At 41.6% G+C, this 13,269-nt stretch overlaps 1 protein-coding gene across 1 annotated transcript; it reads left to right on the top strand.

The window, feature by feature from the left end:
• Window positions 1-281: 281 nt before the first annotated feature.
• On the top strand, window positions 282-2,659 carry LOC138784523 (DNA damage-regulated autophagy modulator protein 1-like). Its single transcript, XM_069960118.1, has 8 exons — window positions 282-557; window positions 1,032-1,099; window positions 1,299-1,441; window positions 1,588-1,759; window positions 1,854-1,909; window positions 2,080-2,166; window positions 2,288-2,422; window positions 2,593-2,659. The coding sequence occupies exons 1-7, from the start codon at window positions 439-441 to the stop codon at window positions 2,366-2,368; spliced, it is 726 nt and encodes a 241-aa protein (XP_069816219.1). The 5' UTR covers window positions 282-438; the 3' UTR covers window positions 2,369-2,422; window positions 2,593-2,659.
• The last annotated feature ends 10,610 nt before the right edge of the window (window positions 2,660-13,269 follow it).

The raw sequence follows: 13,269 nt of genomic DNA on the forward strand, positions 1-13,269 counted from the left end.
CATCCCATAATATACTGTATACAGCACATAGTGACAGTGCATCCCATAATATACAGTATACAGCCCATAGTGACAGTGTATCCCATAATAAACACTATACAGCCCATAGCGACAGTGCATCCCATAATATATGCAGCCCATAGCGACAGTGCATCCCATAATATATATATACTACAATGTGACATACCCCCTTATACAATATGTACATTAAGTACAAGCAAAAATACAGGAGAGAAGATCTGCAACACTGAGGACCAATCATGTCCAGGCATGTCCGATGATGTCACAATGACACAGTAACAGCATCAGTGACATCATCTGCTTCCGAGCCCATAAAACCCCCTGCCTGGCAATAATCTGCCTTCTTGATCTGTGAGAGCAGAGACAGAAGACCCTCTTGCCGTCTATTGCAGCAAGTCTTACTTTCCAGCGTTTACCATGGAGATCCGCGGTCTGGCATTCCTGCCTGTTACATGGACTCTATGGGGTCTATGGGGTCTGTATGTGCTTGTAATCCTGACCGTCATCTCAGGACACAACCACAAGCCATTCATCAGGTAAGATGCCTAGAATTACTATTATTATTATTATTTTATTATTATTATTATTATTATTATTATTATTATTATTATTATTACTAATATTATTATTTCTGTGTTCTGTCTGGTTTATTATTATTATTATTATTATTATTATTATTATTATTATTATTATTATTATTATTAATACTAATATTGTTATTATTTCTGTGTTCTGTCTGGTTTATTATTAATATTATTATTATTAATAATAATAATATTGTTATTATTTCTGTGTTCTATCTGGTTTATTATTATTATTATTATTATTATTATTATTATTATTTCTGTGTTCTGTCTGGATTATTATGATTATGATTATTATTATTGTATTTTTATTTTTTTTATTATTATTATTATTATTATTATTTCTGTGTTCTGTCTGGATTATTATTATTATTATTATTATTATTATTATTATTAGATAACTCCCAATATTTTCCTCTCTTTCAGTGACACGGGAATACAACCCCCGGAGTCAGTCGTATATACCATTGTCTTTATGGTATTATCCATCCTAGGTAAGTGGCTGCAGCTTCCTATAGGGACATTATGAGGAGCTCAGCGGCCCCAGCGTTCAGTGATGGCGGTAAATCTCTGATCACTATATAGCGCTGACCGGCGGCCATAACTGGAGATTATACCATCACTGGGTCCTGGAGCAGCTATAGACATGACCTGTGGAAATCTGGGGCTGATAACACCTTTTCTCTATTTCAGGACCTGGCGTGGCTTTCCTCCAGTACAAGTTCATGTTACATCGGTCTGAACCAGCGGAGAAGTCCTTTGTCATCGGCCAGAGAGTCCTCTTTGTCATCGGGTGGATCATAGCCATTGGCACCTCTGTGAACGCCATATATTCAGTGAGTTATCAGTTTCTATATACCGTACAGTAGTATACAGGAGGGGGTCAGACCCATTTGGTGGCTATGGTTGTGTATTACACTCCACCTGAGGCTGCTGAGGTTTAGAATGCTGTATGACACTGACATGTCTCTTTATATTCTAGGTGAAAAACAATCCGTTAGCCCACAGGATCGGCGCAGGAATGGGGTTTGTCGGCACAGCAATTCATAACGTTTGCCAAGCTGGATTGCTGTATAAAACATCTTATAGCAGCCGCTTGATGTGCCACATTAGACTGGCCGCAGCCTTGGGGACCATTGTGATACTGGTTCTGTGTAAGTAACATGTTGTGTGCTGGATACATTATAGAATAGATCAGACATGACAGTATAGGAGGCGATATAATACTACTACTCTGTTTCTTTCCAGTCGCTGTAGGAATGGGCTCCTTCTACTGTGAGCTGTGTACTGGGCGATGTGCTGAGGTGAGTCCCTGTCACTAGTCACCATCTTGTGTAATCCTCATGTGTCCTGTATAAGAGTAATATAGAAACTCTTGGTGGACATGTCACCCTCCATCTCCTTCCATACCTGAGTCCCTGGTGAGTACAGCCGGACACTAACCCCCTCTATTCTGTCCTTCTATCTCCTGCAGATCTTCTATCTGCCCGTCCTAGTATCCGAGTATGTGGGATTCTGCGGCCTGACATTACACCAGCTAACCAGCTACACAGATTTCCAGGTGAGTAGATGACGTGTGAAGGTCTCATTGGGCGACAGATATCATCCTATTCCTCATATAGAAAGTTTCAAGAGATTAGTGATGTCTGATCATTAATGTTCTTTCTTCTTGTTTTTCTTAGAGCTTAACTTTAACGGTCTCCCGAAAAGGCGTCACCATCAGCCTGAGGGAGAAGACCGAGGACCCTGAAAACCCTCCGTAAGATCCAGGAGTAACAACTAGGATGTATATAGAATGTACCAGGCGATGTGCTGAGGTGAGTGCCTGTCACTATTCACCATCTTATGTAATCCTCATGTGTCCTGTATAAGAGTAATATAGAAACTCTTGGTGGACATGTCATCCTCCGTCTCGTTCCACACCAGAGCCCCTGGTAAGTACAGCCGGACACTAACACCCTCTGTTCTGTCTTTCTATCTCCTACAGATCTTCTATTTGCCCGTCTGAGGCTCTGGGACGTGACTTTATATCAACTAACTATACAGATATCCAGGTGAGTAGATGACGTGTGAAGGTCTCCTGGGCTCCAGATATAATCCCCTTCCACATATATAAAGTTCTACATTCATAGAGTTTCTGGAGATCAGTGATGTCTCATCATTAATCTTCTTTCTTCTCCTTTTTCCTAGCGTCTGTCCCTAATGTCATCCTGAGAAGGCATCTCCATCTGCCTGAGGAAAAAGACCCAGAACCCTAAAACCCTGAGTAACATCCAGGGGTAAGAACAAGGGGGCTGGAGAGAGATAAAACAACAACCATGCGGACAACGCTGGATTATAACATCTCATCAAACTACAGAATCTCCTACGTGTCCGTTCTTTGGGCTGAGAATGGAGTTGTGCAAGAAATCCCAATGAAACAGTGGGACAGCGGCTTGATCTGGATTGAAATTCCGCCACTTTTGCTTAGTGTGAACGGGCCTGAAAAGCTGGAGTCGTCCCACCCAGAGAATAAATCTTAGTAAATCTGGCAGGGTGAATGGGGGCAAGGTTTTCTTTATGACCGATGTACAAGTTTTGATAAATCTCCCCCTATGGGTCCTTAATAAAGATATAAAATGACCACTAGTGTTTTCTTCATGATTTGTAATAATTCCATATGGTAACCACAGTGGTAAAGTGCCAACCTTGCAAAAAGACACAACCTTCTATAAAAATAAGAGCTTCTACCTATTAGTGGCCGCCATGTTAGCCCCTTCTACTATCTTAAAGCCCACAAGACCAGAATTCCCAGGTGCCCTGGTGCTTCACAGAAAGCGCAGACAATTTACATAAAAAATAGGAGGAAATGTGAATTCATGGACAGATAATAGATACATACAAAATAGACATTGATAGATAGGTTATGTAAATATTATACCTAGAGCACCTGAAAAATAGCAATTGTGGTCAGCTCACCAAATGGACAATGTGCACTGGGTCCTATTTTGAAGCACAGAGAAAAAGCAACTGGGCAGACTCCCGGTAACACGTGGCAATGTAATAAAGAATATTCTCCAGCTCCAAAGTTAGTAAAAATCCAAAGTGTTTATAAGAACATGTTAAAAAATATTCGAAAAAACATCGATATTCATAAAAAAAAATTACTTACACGTTTCGGACAGAACACCCTTACTCATGGCTCAAATACTGAAAGTAATGGTGCGTTTACACAGACAGATTTATCTGACATATTTTGGAAGCCAAAACCAGGAATGGATTTGAAAAAAGGAAAAATCTCAGTCTTTCCTTTATGACCCATTCCCTGACTATGGTCTGTTCCTGGCTTTGGCTTCAAAAATCTGTCAGATAAATCTGCCTGTGTAAACGCACCATCAGTAACATGTTTAGGCTAGGTTCACACTACGTATATTTCAGTCAGTATTGTGGTCCTCATATTGCAACCAAAACCAGGAGTGGTTTAAAAACACAGAAAGGATCTGTTCACACAATGTTGAGTGGATGGCCGCCATATAACAGTAAATAACGGCCATTATTTCAATATAACAGCCGTTGTTTTAAAATAACAGCAAATATTTGCCATTAAATGGCGGCCATCCACTCAATTACAACATTGTGTGAACAGAGCCTTTCTGTGTTTTTTATCCACTCCTTGTTTTGATTGCAATATGAGGACCACAATACTGACTGAAATATACATAGTGTGAACCCAGCCTTATATTGTACACAGGTGCAACCATCACTACATTACATATCATGTGATATATCATGTGATAAAGGAAGGAGACAGCTCAGACTCAAAACACTCCTTCCAGTCAGGTGTGGAATATTACCATGGTAAACTACACTATGCAAAAGTGTCAACCAGTACAACATCAGACGTATATCAATACAATATTAATACATATATGCTAAATCATTCTTGTAGTTTAAACCATGTGGGGATCTGCTATCTAATCCAATGCGCTTCTCTGAGATGTAGCTGATGGGTCCAGTCACCTCCTCTGCTGGTTTATTAACCTTTCTATACCGCACATTCTCAAGCTGGATATATCACCTTGATGGCATTAAACAAAATGTCGGGATAAGCCAGATAAATTCCTGCTGAAGGTGGGTCTGGATGCAGCAGCAACATCTGACGTGTTCTGCAATTCTTTTTTTCAATTTGCGAGAGGTGCATCCAACATATTGTAGCAAATAAGATGTACATTCTGCAAGATAGACAATAAAAGTCGTGTTACAATTTGTAAACTATTTGATATTATGTGTTCTGCCTGTAGCACAAGATGGAATCTGTTCACATTTAGGAAAATATTTACATATTGGACATCTTTGTCTGCATGGAAAAAAGCCCTCCGTATTAAGCCAGTTCACAGGCTGAGATGGTGTCAATACACTTGGGGACAAAGAGGGGATATTTATTAAGTCTGGCGTTTTCCAAGTCGGACCTAAAAACGTCCCCGCTGCTCCGAGACTACAGAGATTTATGTAAAGTCGCACTGTCTCTACATAAATCCCGTGCGCGCCGGTGCGCGCGCCAGGAAACCTACACCAGCTCAGAGCTGGTGTAGGTGTCCTGACTATTTTTCAGCGTAACAAACGCTGAATTGAGCGGACTCTGAGTCCGCGCCCCCCTGAAAATTGCATCTTCTTGATTCATGTTTAACAGAATTGGACAAAACAGGAATAATAAATATTCAAAATAATAAAACTGAACTTTGGACAGAAATTAATTAGCTGGCAGTTCAGAGTAGAATTCAGGTAAGTACTTTTACCTACACAGCATCATCCCTCAAGTATTGTTTTAAAGTGCTCCGAGCAGTTACTTTATGTGAAAATTACTACTGGAACGCCTGCCTGTTCATTTGTCATAATACACTCTGCAAGTACTAATTGCTACTCTAACGGATTTACCTATTTAAAAGAAGAGGAAAAAATCTCTTTTCTAGGCGCAGAAGCACTTAGGCTCAGCTGACCATTATTTACACAATGCATTTACAGTTCTTGTCAGACTAGATTTGCACTAGCGCTGTGCACAGATGACAAAATGTCTCGGCTTGCTTGTATATTTTGAGCTATCAGCATAGAAACATGCTTCTCCACTGGGAAGCTTCTATGTGCGCTGCCTCCTCCATGGGGCTTGTTATATTGTAACATAATTGCCAACATTTTTGTGTAATTCTTCTGATGTTTTTCAGCTGGGAACGCGTGTATGTACTGTCACATTTACTGAGAGCTTTGTGAGCACATGATGACCAGATGATTTATTGGCCAAAATTGTATGAAATCACAGCTGAGTGACAGTAAAACAAGACTACACAATGGTGATGTGGCGTATTCAATCACTCTCATCTTACACGTAGACATTTTGGGGGAGTTTACCATACTGCGTGCTGAAGAGAAGTTGACAAAGTGTGGCTTTATTTTTGTGTGCCTATCATAGTATAGGTGATTCTAGTTACCGAGCAGCCAGACATATAATCTGTGCACAGTGTACTAATACTCAGCCACTTTGCACTCCTGTCTGTTTTCCGCTGCAGTGCCATAGTGGCCACTTAGCATTAACTGAGCATTTTTGGGAGTGTATTTCCTTTACTAGTATCCTAGGATAGATATGTTTATCCCGGGTCCCCAGACAGTGAGAATAATGGTGAGTTTACACAAAGAGATTTATCTGACAGATCAAAGTCAAAGTCAGAAGGAGACTATAAACAGGGAACATGTCATAAAGGAAAGACTGAGATCTATCCTTTATTCAAATCCATTCCTGGCTTTGGCTTAAAAAATCTGTCAGATAAATCTGTCTGTGTAAACGCACCATAAGACTATGTTCATGTTGCATTGTTCATTGCGTTACTGCATCATTTAATTTCCATCCTGCTGTCCTTCATTGTGTTAATGCAATGAAACTCCAATGTGTGCGAACATACCCTTAGTGAGTATAATAGTGAGGATAATAAGTATTACTGGATGATTAACATATTAAAGACATAGCTCTCTTGTGCCATAAAGAACATTATAGGCCGGTAATAACCCCTTCGTACTGCAGCTAGCTTGAGCCTATAAATAGTGTGAGCGATTCTAAGAAACTCTTTTATAGGTTTTATTAAGCAGAAGAGTTTCTTACTGTACTGTACTTAGCTGTTTTCCTTCCTCCTCCCCTCACTTCAGAAGAAGCAGGATTTCTGTGTCTATTATTCTCTATGGAAAGGGGAGGGGCCAAGGGGGGTGAAAGAGCATGAAGTTCCCAGATATGCAGTGACATTTCTGACTTCTGAATCCACCATTTCATGTGCCAAGTCTCCAAATGGCTGGGCTGCTTTTACGTTCTACCTGCTTACTCATCTCCCTCGGCCGCTCCCCCCTCCATAGGTCATAATGGACACAGCAGAACCCGTCTTCACTTTGCACCTCTGTAATGAAGACTTTTTGCCTGACAATGCACAGAAAATAAGTAAAAGGGGGGGGGGGGGCTGGGAAATTGCTTTTTAAGTACAGAACAAGGCTTTTTTGCCTAATAAAACCTTTTACAGAGTTTCTTAAAATCGCTTGTACATTCATTTCTGCAAAGAAAAAATGTAATCGACAGTTACACATGACTAAGCTAATTTTTTTTAAATCTGACCTAAACTTCGAGACAGAATAGGTGCAAGGCACTGGAAAACAGGCCGAGTAAAGGTAGTCAGCAGACCAAGTCATCAGCGGCAGAGTCAGGTCAGTAACAGGGACGGGATAGGTATCTTAGTCAGGTTATTCCACATACGGATCAGTAAGGGGACTCTCACCCACGGTCTTCTGGACCCAGTCGTTATAGACTATTAAAGAAAACTTCCGCGAACTATTAGCCACTGTAGGATCAATATTAAAATATAACTTTTATTTCCAAAGAGAAGCATACAGTATAGGCAGGAGGTCATACAAGAAGCGTAATCCAGAGAACATGCTCAGGACACACAGAGAATCAGCAGGATTACAGAAATGCACTTTTGCTTAAAATGCACAAAGGCAAAACCACTCAGACAAGAAAGAGCAGGTGGAGCTAGTTTACATGGGTGCAGGTGGCTCTGGATTGGCAGAAGACACCAGCTGGCATAGACAAGCTGCCCCTATAAATATAGACCATGCGGCCACATGCACTAGTGGCCAGAGGTGTTATTACAACAGGGACCAGAAGGAAGATGCCAGAAAACACAAGAGTAAGCATGCCCAGGAGCGGTGTGGAGCATAGCAGAGGAGCAGACAGGAGCAGGACCTAAGTGGCACCACCATGCATAAGTAACATGTCGCCACCAGGTGGCACAGAGCAGCACTACACAGTCATAAATTAGCTTAGAAGTTGGCTGAGGTCAGGGAAAGAAAGGCTTCAAAGAATTGTTCCTCTGATGTACTTTACCGATAACAAACTAAATATTTATTAAAATAAAGACCAATGGAGAAAGTGTTTTTTTTTGTACAATAACAAGTACAAAGCAAGACTAAAAATGCTTTTCAAAGGTGTTCACAGCCTTTAATGATTTGAAAGAGAATTGGCTTTCATATAGTTCTCTACTAATGCATGGAACAATAATGTACATAAAACGAAACAAAAAATTACAAAAACAAAAAATTTTTTCATCATTTTATTATACTAAAAATGTCATACAATCATTTGATACAATAGGTGAAACAAAACAATAGATTTATCTGCAGTCACTTTAGGTCAGTGATTTTCAACCAGTGTGCCGCGACACGTGGTCGGGTGTGCCGCGGGGAAAGTTCCCCAAACTATGGTGCCCCTGTGTTTTGTTCCCCGGCAATGCGCAGCAATCAGTGGCAGATTATAATGTGGGCAGTTGCGTGGTACGCTGCGGCGGGCCGTGATGCACGCATCCAATCAATGTGTGTGCTACGGCCCGTCGCAGCGCACCACACTCCCGGTCTCCGCTGATTGGAGGAGCACGTCCGGGCCCTACGGGCAGCCAGTAGGTGAGGCGGACATCAGCAGCGACCATCTCGGAGGAGGTGAGGAGGAAGGGGGGGGAGAGAAACCTGGGGATGGGGGAGAGAAGCAGGGGGGAGAGAAGTTTGGTGGAGATAAGTAGGGGGGAGAGAAGTATGGTGGAGAGAAGCACAGGAGAGAAGCATGGGAGAGAGAAGCACAGGAGAGAAGCATGGGGGAGAGAAGCACAGGAGAGAAGCATGGGGGAGAGAAGCACAGGAGAGAATCAGGGGAAGAAGTATGGTGTAGAGAAGCACAGGAGAGAAGCTTGGGGCAGAGAAGCACAGGAGAGAAGCAGGGGGGAGAAGTATGGTGGAGAGAAGCATGGGGAAGAGAAGCATGGGGGAGAAGCAGGGGGGAGAAGTATGGTGGAGAGAAGCACAGGAGAGAAGCAGGGGGGAGAAGTATGGTGGAGAGAAGCACAGGAGAGAAGCACAGGAGAGAAGCAGGGGGAGAAGTATGGTGGAGAGAAGCACAGGAGAGAATAATAGGGAAGAGATGCAGGGGGAGACGTATGGTGGAGAGAAGCAGGGGGGGAGAAGTATGGTGGAGAGAAGCAGGGGGGGAGAGAAGCAGGGGGGAGAAGTATGGGGGAGAGAAGCACAGGAGAGAAGCAGGGGGGAGAAGTATGGTGGAGAGGAGCACAGAAGAGAAGCATGGGGGAGAGAAGCACAGGAGAGAAGCAGGGGGAGAAGTATGGTGGAGAGAAGCACAGGAGAGAAGCAGGGGGGAGAAGTATGGTGGAGAGGAGCACAGGAGAGAAGCATGGGGGAGAGAAGCACAGGAGAGAAGGAGGGGGAAGAAGTATGGTGGAGAGAAGCACAGGAGAGAAGCATGGGGGAGAGAAGCAGGGGGGAGAAGTATGGTGGAGAGAAGCATGGGGGAGAAGCACAGGAGAGAACCATGGGGGAGAGAAGCATGGTGGAGAGAAGCACAGGAGAGAAACAGGGGTGAGAAGAAAACAGGCCCATGTTTCACACTAAATGAGTATAAATACATTTAGAATCTATATTATTAACTATATGTATAATATGTACTGTTTTAGTGGCATTTTGGGCCATTTTGGTTGGTGGTGTGCCCCGGGATGTTTTAAGTATAAAAAGTGTGCCGCGGCTCAAAAAAGGTTGAAAATCACTGCTTTAGGTAATCTGCATCTCTGTAGCTGGCCATACACATTAGATTAGGTGGTTGGCTGGCCCTGCTGAAACTCATAACTTCAGCTAACATTTACATGTATGGTGTCTTCCCTGTGACGTCAACCCCAATTCATCTGCTGCCACCAGAGTCTGGCTGTGGATTACCTTACCTCCTATCAAGAACACACACATGCTTTTCTTTGGGGGCCAACAGCTATTTTATATGTATGGACAGCTTAAAAAAATTCAAATTAAATTTCAATAGACATTACTTTTATATAAAAGTATGACCATTTGGACAAGGTGAAAAATTTCTTGTGAAAATGTAAAATATACTGTCATCTTTGGGTACCTTCACTATTTTTTGTATGTTTTTATCGTTTATTCTAAATTTATTCTGTTTTGACTTTTATTAAATATGCTGTAATGACCTGAGGGTTTTCTAAATAAAAAAAAAAGTGATCGGCAAGAACAGAGAACCAATCAGCTGTTTGGCACCCGCACTACACAGTGAATGTGTAGCAGTGGTAAACTGTAACTGCAGCTCAGGTCCTGTTCAAGTGAATAGGAGATGAGTTGAAGGTCACCACTGTTTACACAGACAAACCCTGGTAACTGTGTAGTGCAGGTGCCCAGTGTCAGCACCCCACCAATCAGCGACTGTGGAAAGCTCATTAGTCCGTTTTACCCAGAACACCTCTTTAAGCTCCTATTTATTTCAATGGAAGCTTCAAAGTTAAATCACATAAAAAAGCATGTGGCTTTGGAAACCACACTTTATTGTTTATGTGTCCTATAGCAATCGATAACAAACAATTTTTAAGGCAGAAATTTCTAGTTTTCAAAATCCATATGGTTTTTACATGTGTGAACTAGCCCCTCTGTGGTTAATCTCAGGAAAGTCAAGCAACAAATACAATTATTCATACATAGTTTATTAAAGTTGCTGGTTTAGACAAGGAAACCACGTATTTAGCTTATTCAGAGAAGTATAGTACTAATGTATCAAAGTAGTCATGATAGGACGAGATATTGTTGGTACATCAATCTGCCATAGTATTAAAACTGTGTAGCGTCCCCTTATGCAGTCACAGCAGTTTTAGGTCTTCAAGGCAAAGACTACACAAGACCCCTAAAGTTAACCTGTCCTCTTTGGCACCAAAACACTAGAATATTATTATTTTTAAATAGTGCTAACACATTCTGTGCCCCCGGCCTGTGGTACTGTAATATCCAGATGGTACTTGTAAAATCCCATCCTAGTGCCATCTCTTTCCCAGGAAAGCAAAACATATGCATCAATTTAAATAATGAAATAGAAAATGTGATGTATCAGTCAGACTTGTCTTCTTTTATTGTTCCAAGGCCCAGTTCTGATTCTCTTGAGTGAATGTACAATACAAATGAAGCAAAGCACTTTGTTAGCTTGGCGGTCGGCTTATCAGCCTGCTGCCTTTAAACTCTGTGCTGCTCTGCATGCCTAGAAAAGCTTTATACAGTCCTAAAAAACTTCTCCCAGTTTCCCAGGACTGGATACAGCTTTTCCAGGCAGCCGAAGCAGAGCACCATGGAGTTCATAGACAGCAGGCCGATAAGCTGACCGCCGAGCTAACAAAGTGCTTTGCTTCATTTGTATTGTAAATTCGCTCATCTCTAGTAGTAAACAGGGGGAAGCTAAATGCACTACACTTTACCTTACACTTGCACATTTTTTCCCTTTAAACTGACTGTCCATCTTCACAGATGTAATGGAATGTTCCTCTGCCAATGGTTTTAACCCTTAGACGACCCAGGGCGTATAGTTACGCCATGGAAGTCTGTCCCCAGACGACCTAGGGCGTAACTGTACGCCCTGGGTGTTTCTCCCGCTATGAAGCGTGCTCCGGAGCGGAGCGCGCTTCATAGCAGGTGGGGGCCGGCTGCAATCAGCAGCCGGGACCTCACCGGTAATGACACGCTGCAGCGATCGCGCTGCCGCGTGTCATTAACTCCTTATACGCCACGATCGCGGTGCGACCGCGGCGTTTAAGTGTAAATGACAGGGAGAGTCCCCTGTCACTTACCGATCGAGTCCCGAACTGTAAAACGGACTGCCGGAGGTCTCTTACCTGCCTTCGTGCGGTCCGATCGGCGATCTGCTACACTGATCCTGCACAGGCAGGCTCAATGAGCAGATCGCCAATAACACTGATCAATGCTATGCCTATGGCATAGCATTCATCAGTGTAGAAATCAAACTAATGTATGTAAAAGTCCCCCAAAGGGACTTCAAATGTGTAAAAAAAAAAAAAAGTTAAAAACACTAACACACTACCCCAAAACCCCTCCCCCAATAAAAGTTGAAATCACCCCCCTTTCCCATTATATAAATAAAACATATAAAAATAAATAAACATATAATATACCGTAGCATGCGTAATTGTCCGATCTATTAAAATATAACAAGCGTCATTGCGAACGGTAAACGGCGTACACGAAAAGAGGGAAAAAAGTGCGCGGATTACCGATTTTATGTTACATTATATAAAAAAATTTATAAAAAGTAATCAAAACGTCCAATCTTCACAAATATGGTATTAATAAAAACTAGAGATCATGGCGGAAAAAATGACACCCCATACAGCCCCTTAGGTGAAAAAATAAAACCGTTATAAGCGTCACAATAGCCCCATTTTATTTATAATTAATTGCCAAAAAAAAAGATTTCATTTAAAAAAAATATATAACATTATAGAATCTGTGTAAACCTGCATGTGGTTGTGTTCGGGCTGACCTATAGAATAATTGTATCATGTCGCTGTTACCATATAGTGCATTACGTAGACACAGGAACCCCCCAAACGTCACCATATTGCATTCTTTTTAGCGATTTCACCAATTTATATCTTCATAAATAATATATTTGGAATTCCATCATACATGTTATGGTAAAATGAAAGACGCCATTATACAGTACAACTATTCCTGTAACAAATAAGCCCTTACATGGCTTGTAGATAGAAAACTGAAAGTGCTAGAGCTCTTAGAAGGGGAGGAGGGAAAAACGGAAACACTAAGATCAAAATTTGCGCGGTCCACTGGGTCATTTTGGGCCTTGTCCTCAAAGGGTTAATGTTATGGCTAATCTGTGTCTGCCAAGAAACTATTTTTAGGAAGACACCAAAAACACATTTTATGCATCTGTATACAATTTGATTGGTGTAAATATATTCCCAAATATCGCCATCGTTACTGTACGTCAGCTATACTTAGTAAGCTGTAGAATATCAGAATGTTGCAATAAAAAAAAAACATATAAAAGGTCAACATATTAAAAACTGTTTGCATATCTGTATCCTGAATTAAAATGGAAAAATGTTCGACTAAAACAGAGGCTCCAACACAAACTTAAAAACAACTCGGCATATATTCAGTTACTATGGCAATCACCATGGAATCTGTGAAGCTTACTCTGACTTTTCCCATGAGACTCTGTATAGAGACTCTGCACGGTCACGATTATAGCGATCAGTAATGAAGCTTGCTGGGAACATATCAGGCTTGCTGGTTT

Source organism: Dendropsophus ebraccatus, chromosome 2 (assembly GCF_027789765.1).
Source record: "Dendropsophus ebraccatus isolate aDenEbr1 chromosome 2, aDenEbr1.pat, whole genome shotgun sequence".
In the NCBI taxonomy this organism is placed as follows: Eukaryota; Metazoa; Chordata; class Amphibia; order Anura; family Hylidae; genus Dendropsophus; species Dendropsophus ebraccatus.

Coding starts and splice junctions, on each gene's coding strand:
- LOC138784523 (XM_069960118.1), top strand. CDS start 439: ATGGAGATCCGCGGTCTGGCATTCCTGCCTGTTACATGGACTCTATGG. Junction 1,100..1,298: donor TATGGTATTATCCATCCTAG/GTAAGTGGCTGC, acceptor TCTCTATTTCAG/GACCTGGCGTGGCTTTCCTC. Junction 2,167..2,287: donor CCAGCTACACAGATTTCCAG/GTGAGTAGATGA, acceptor TGTTTTTCTTAG/AGCTTAACTTTAACGGTCTC.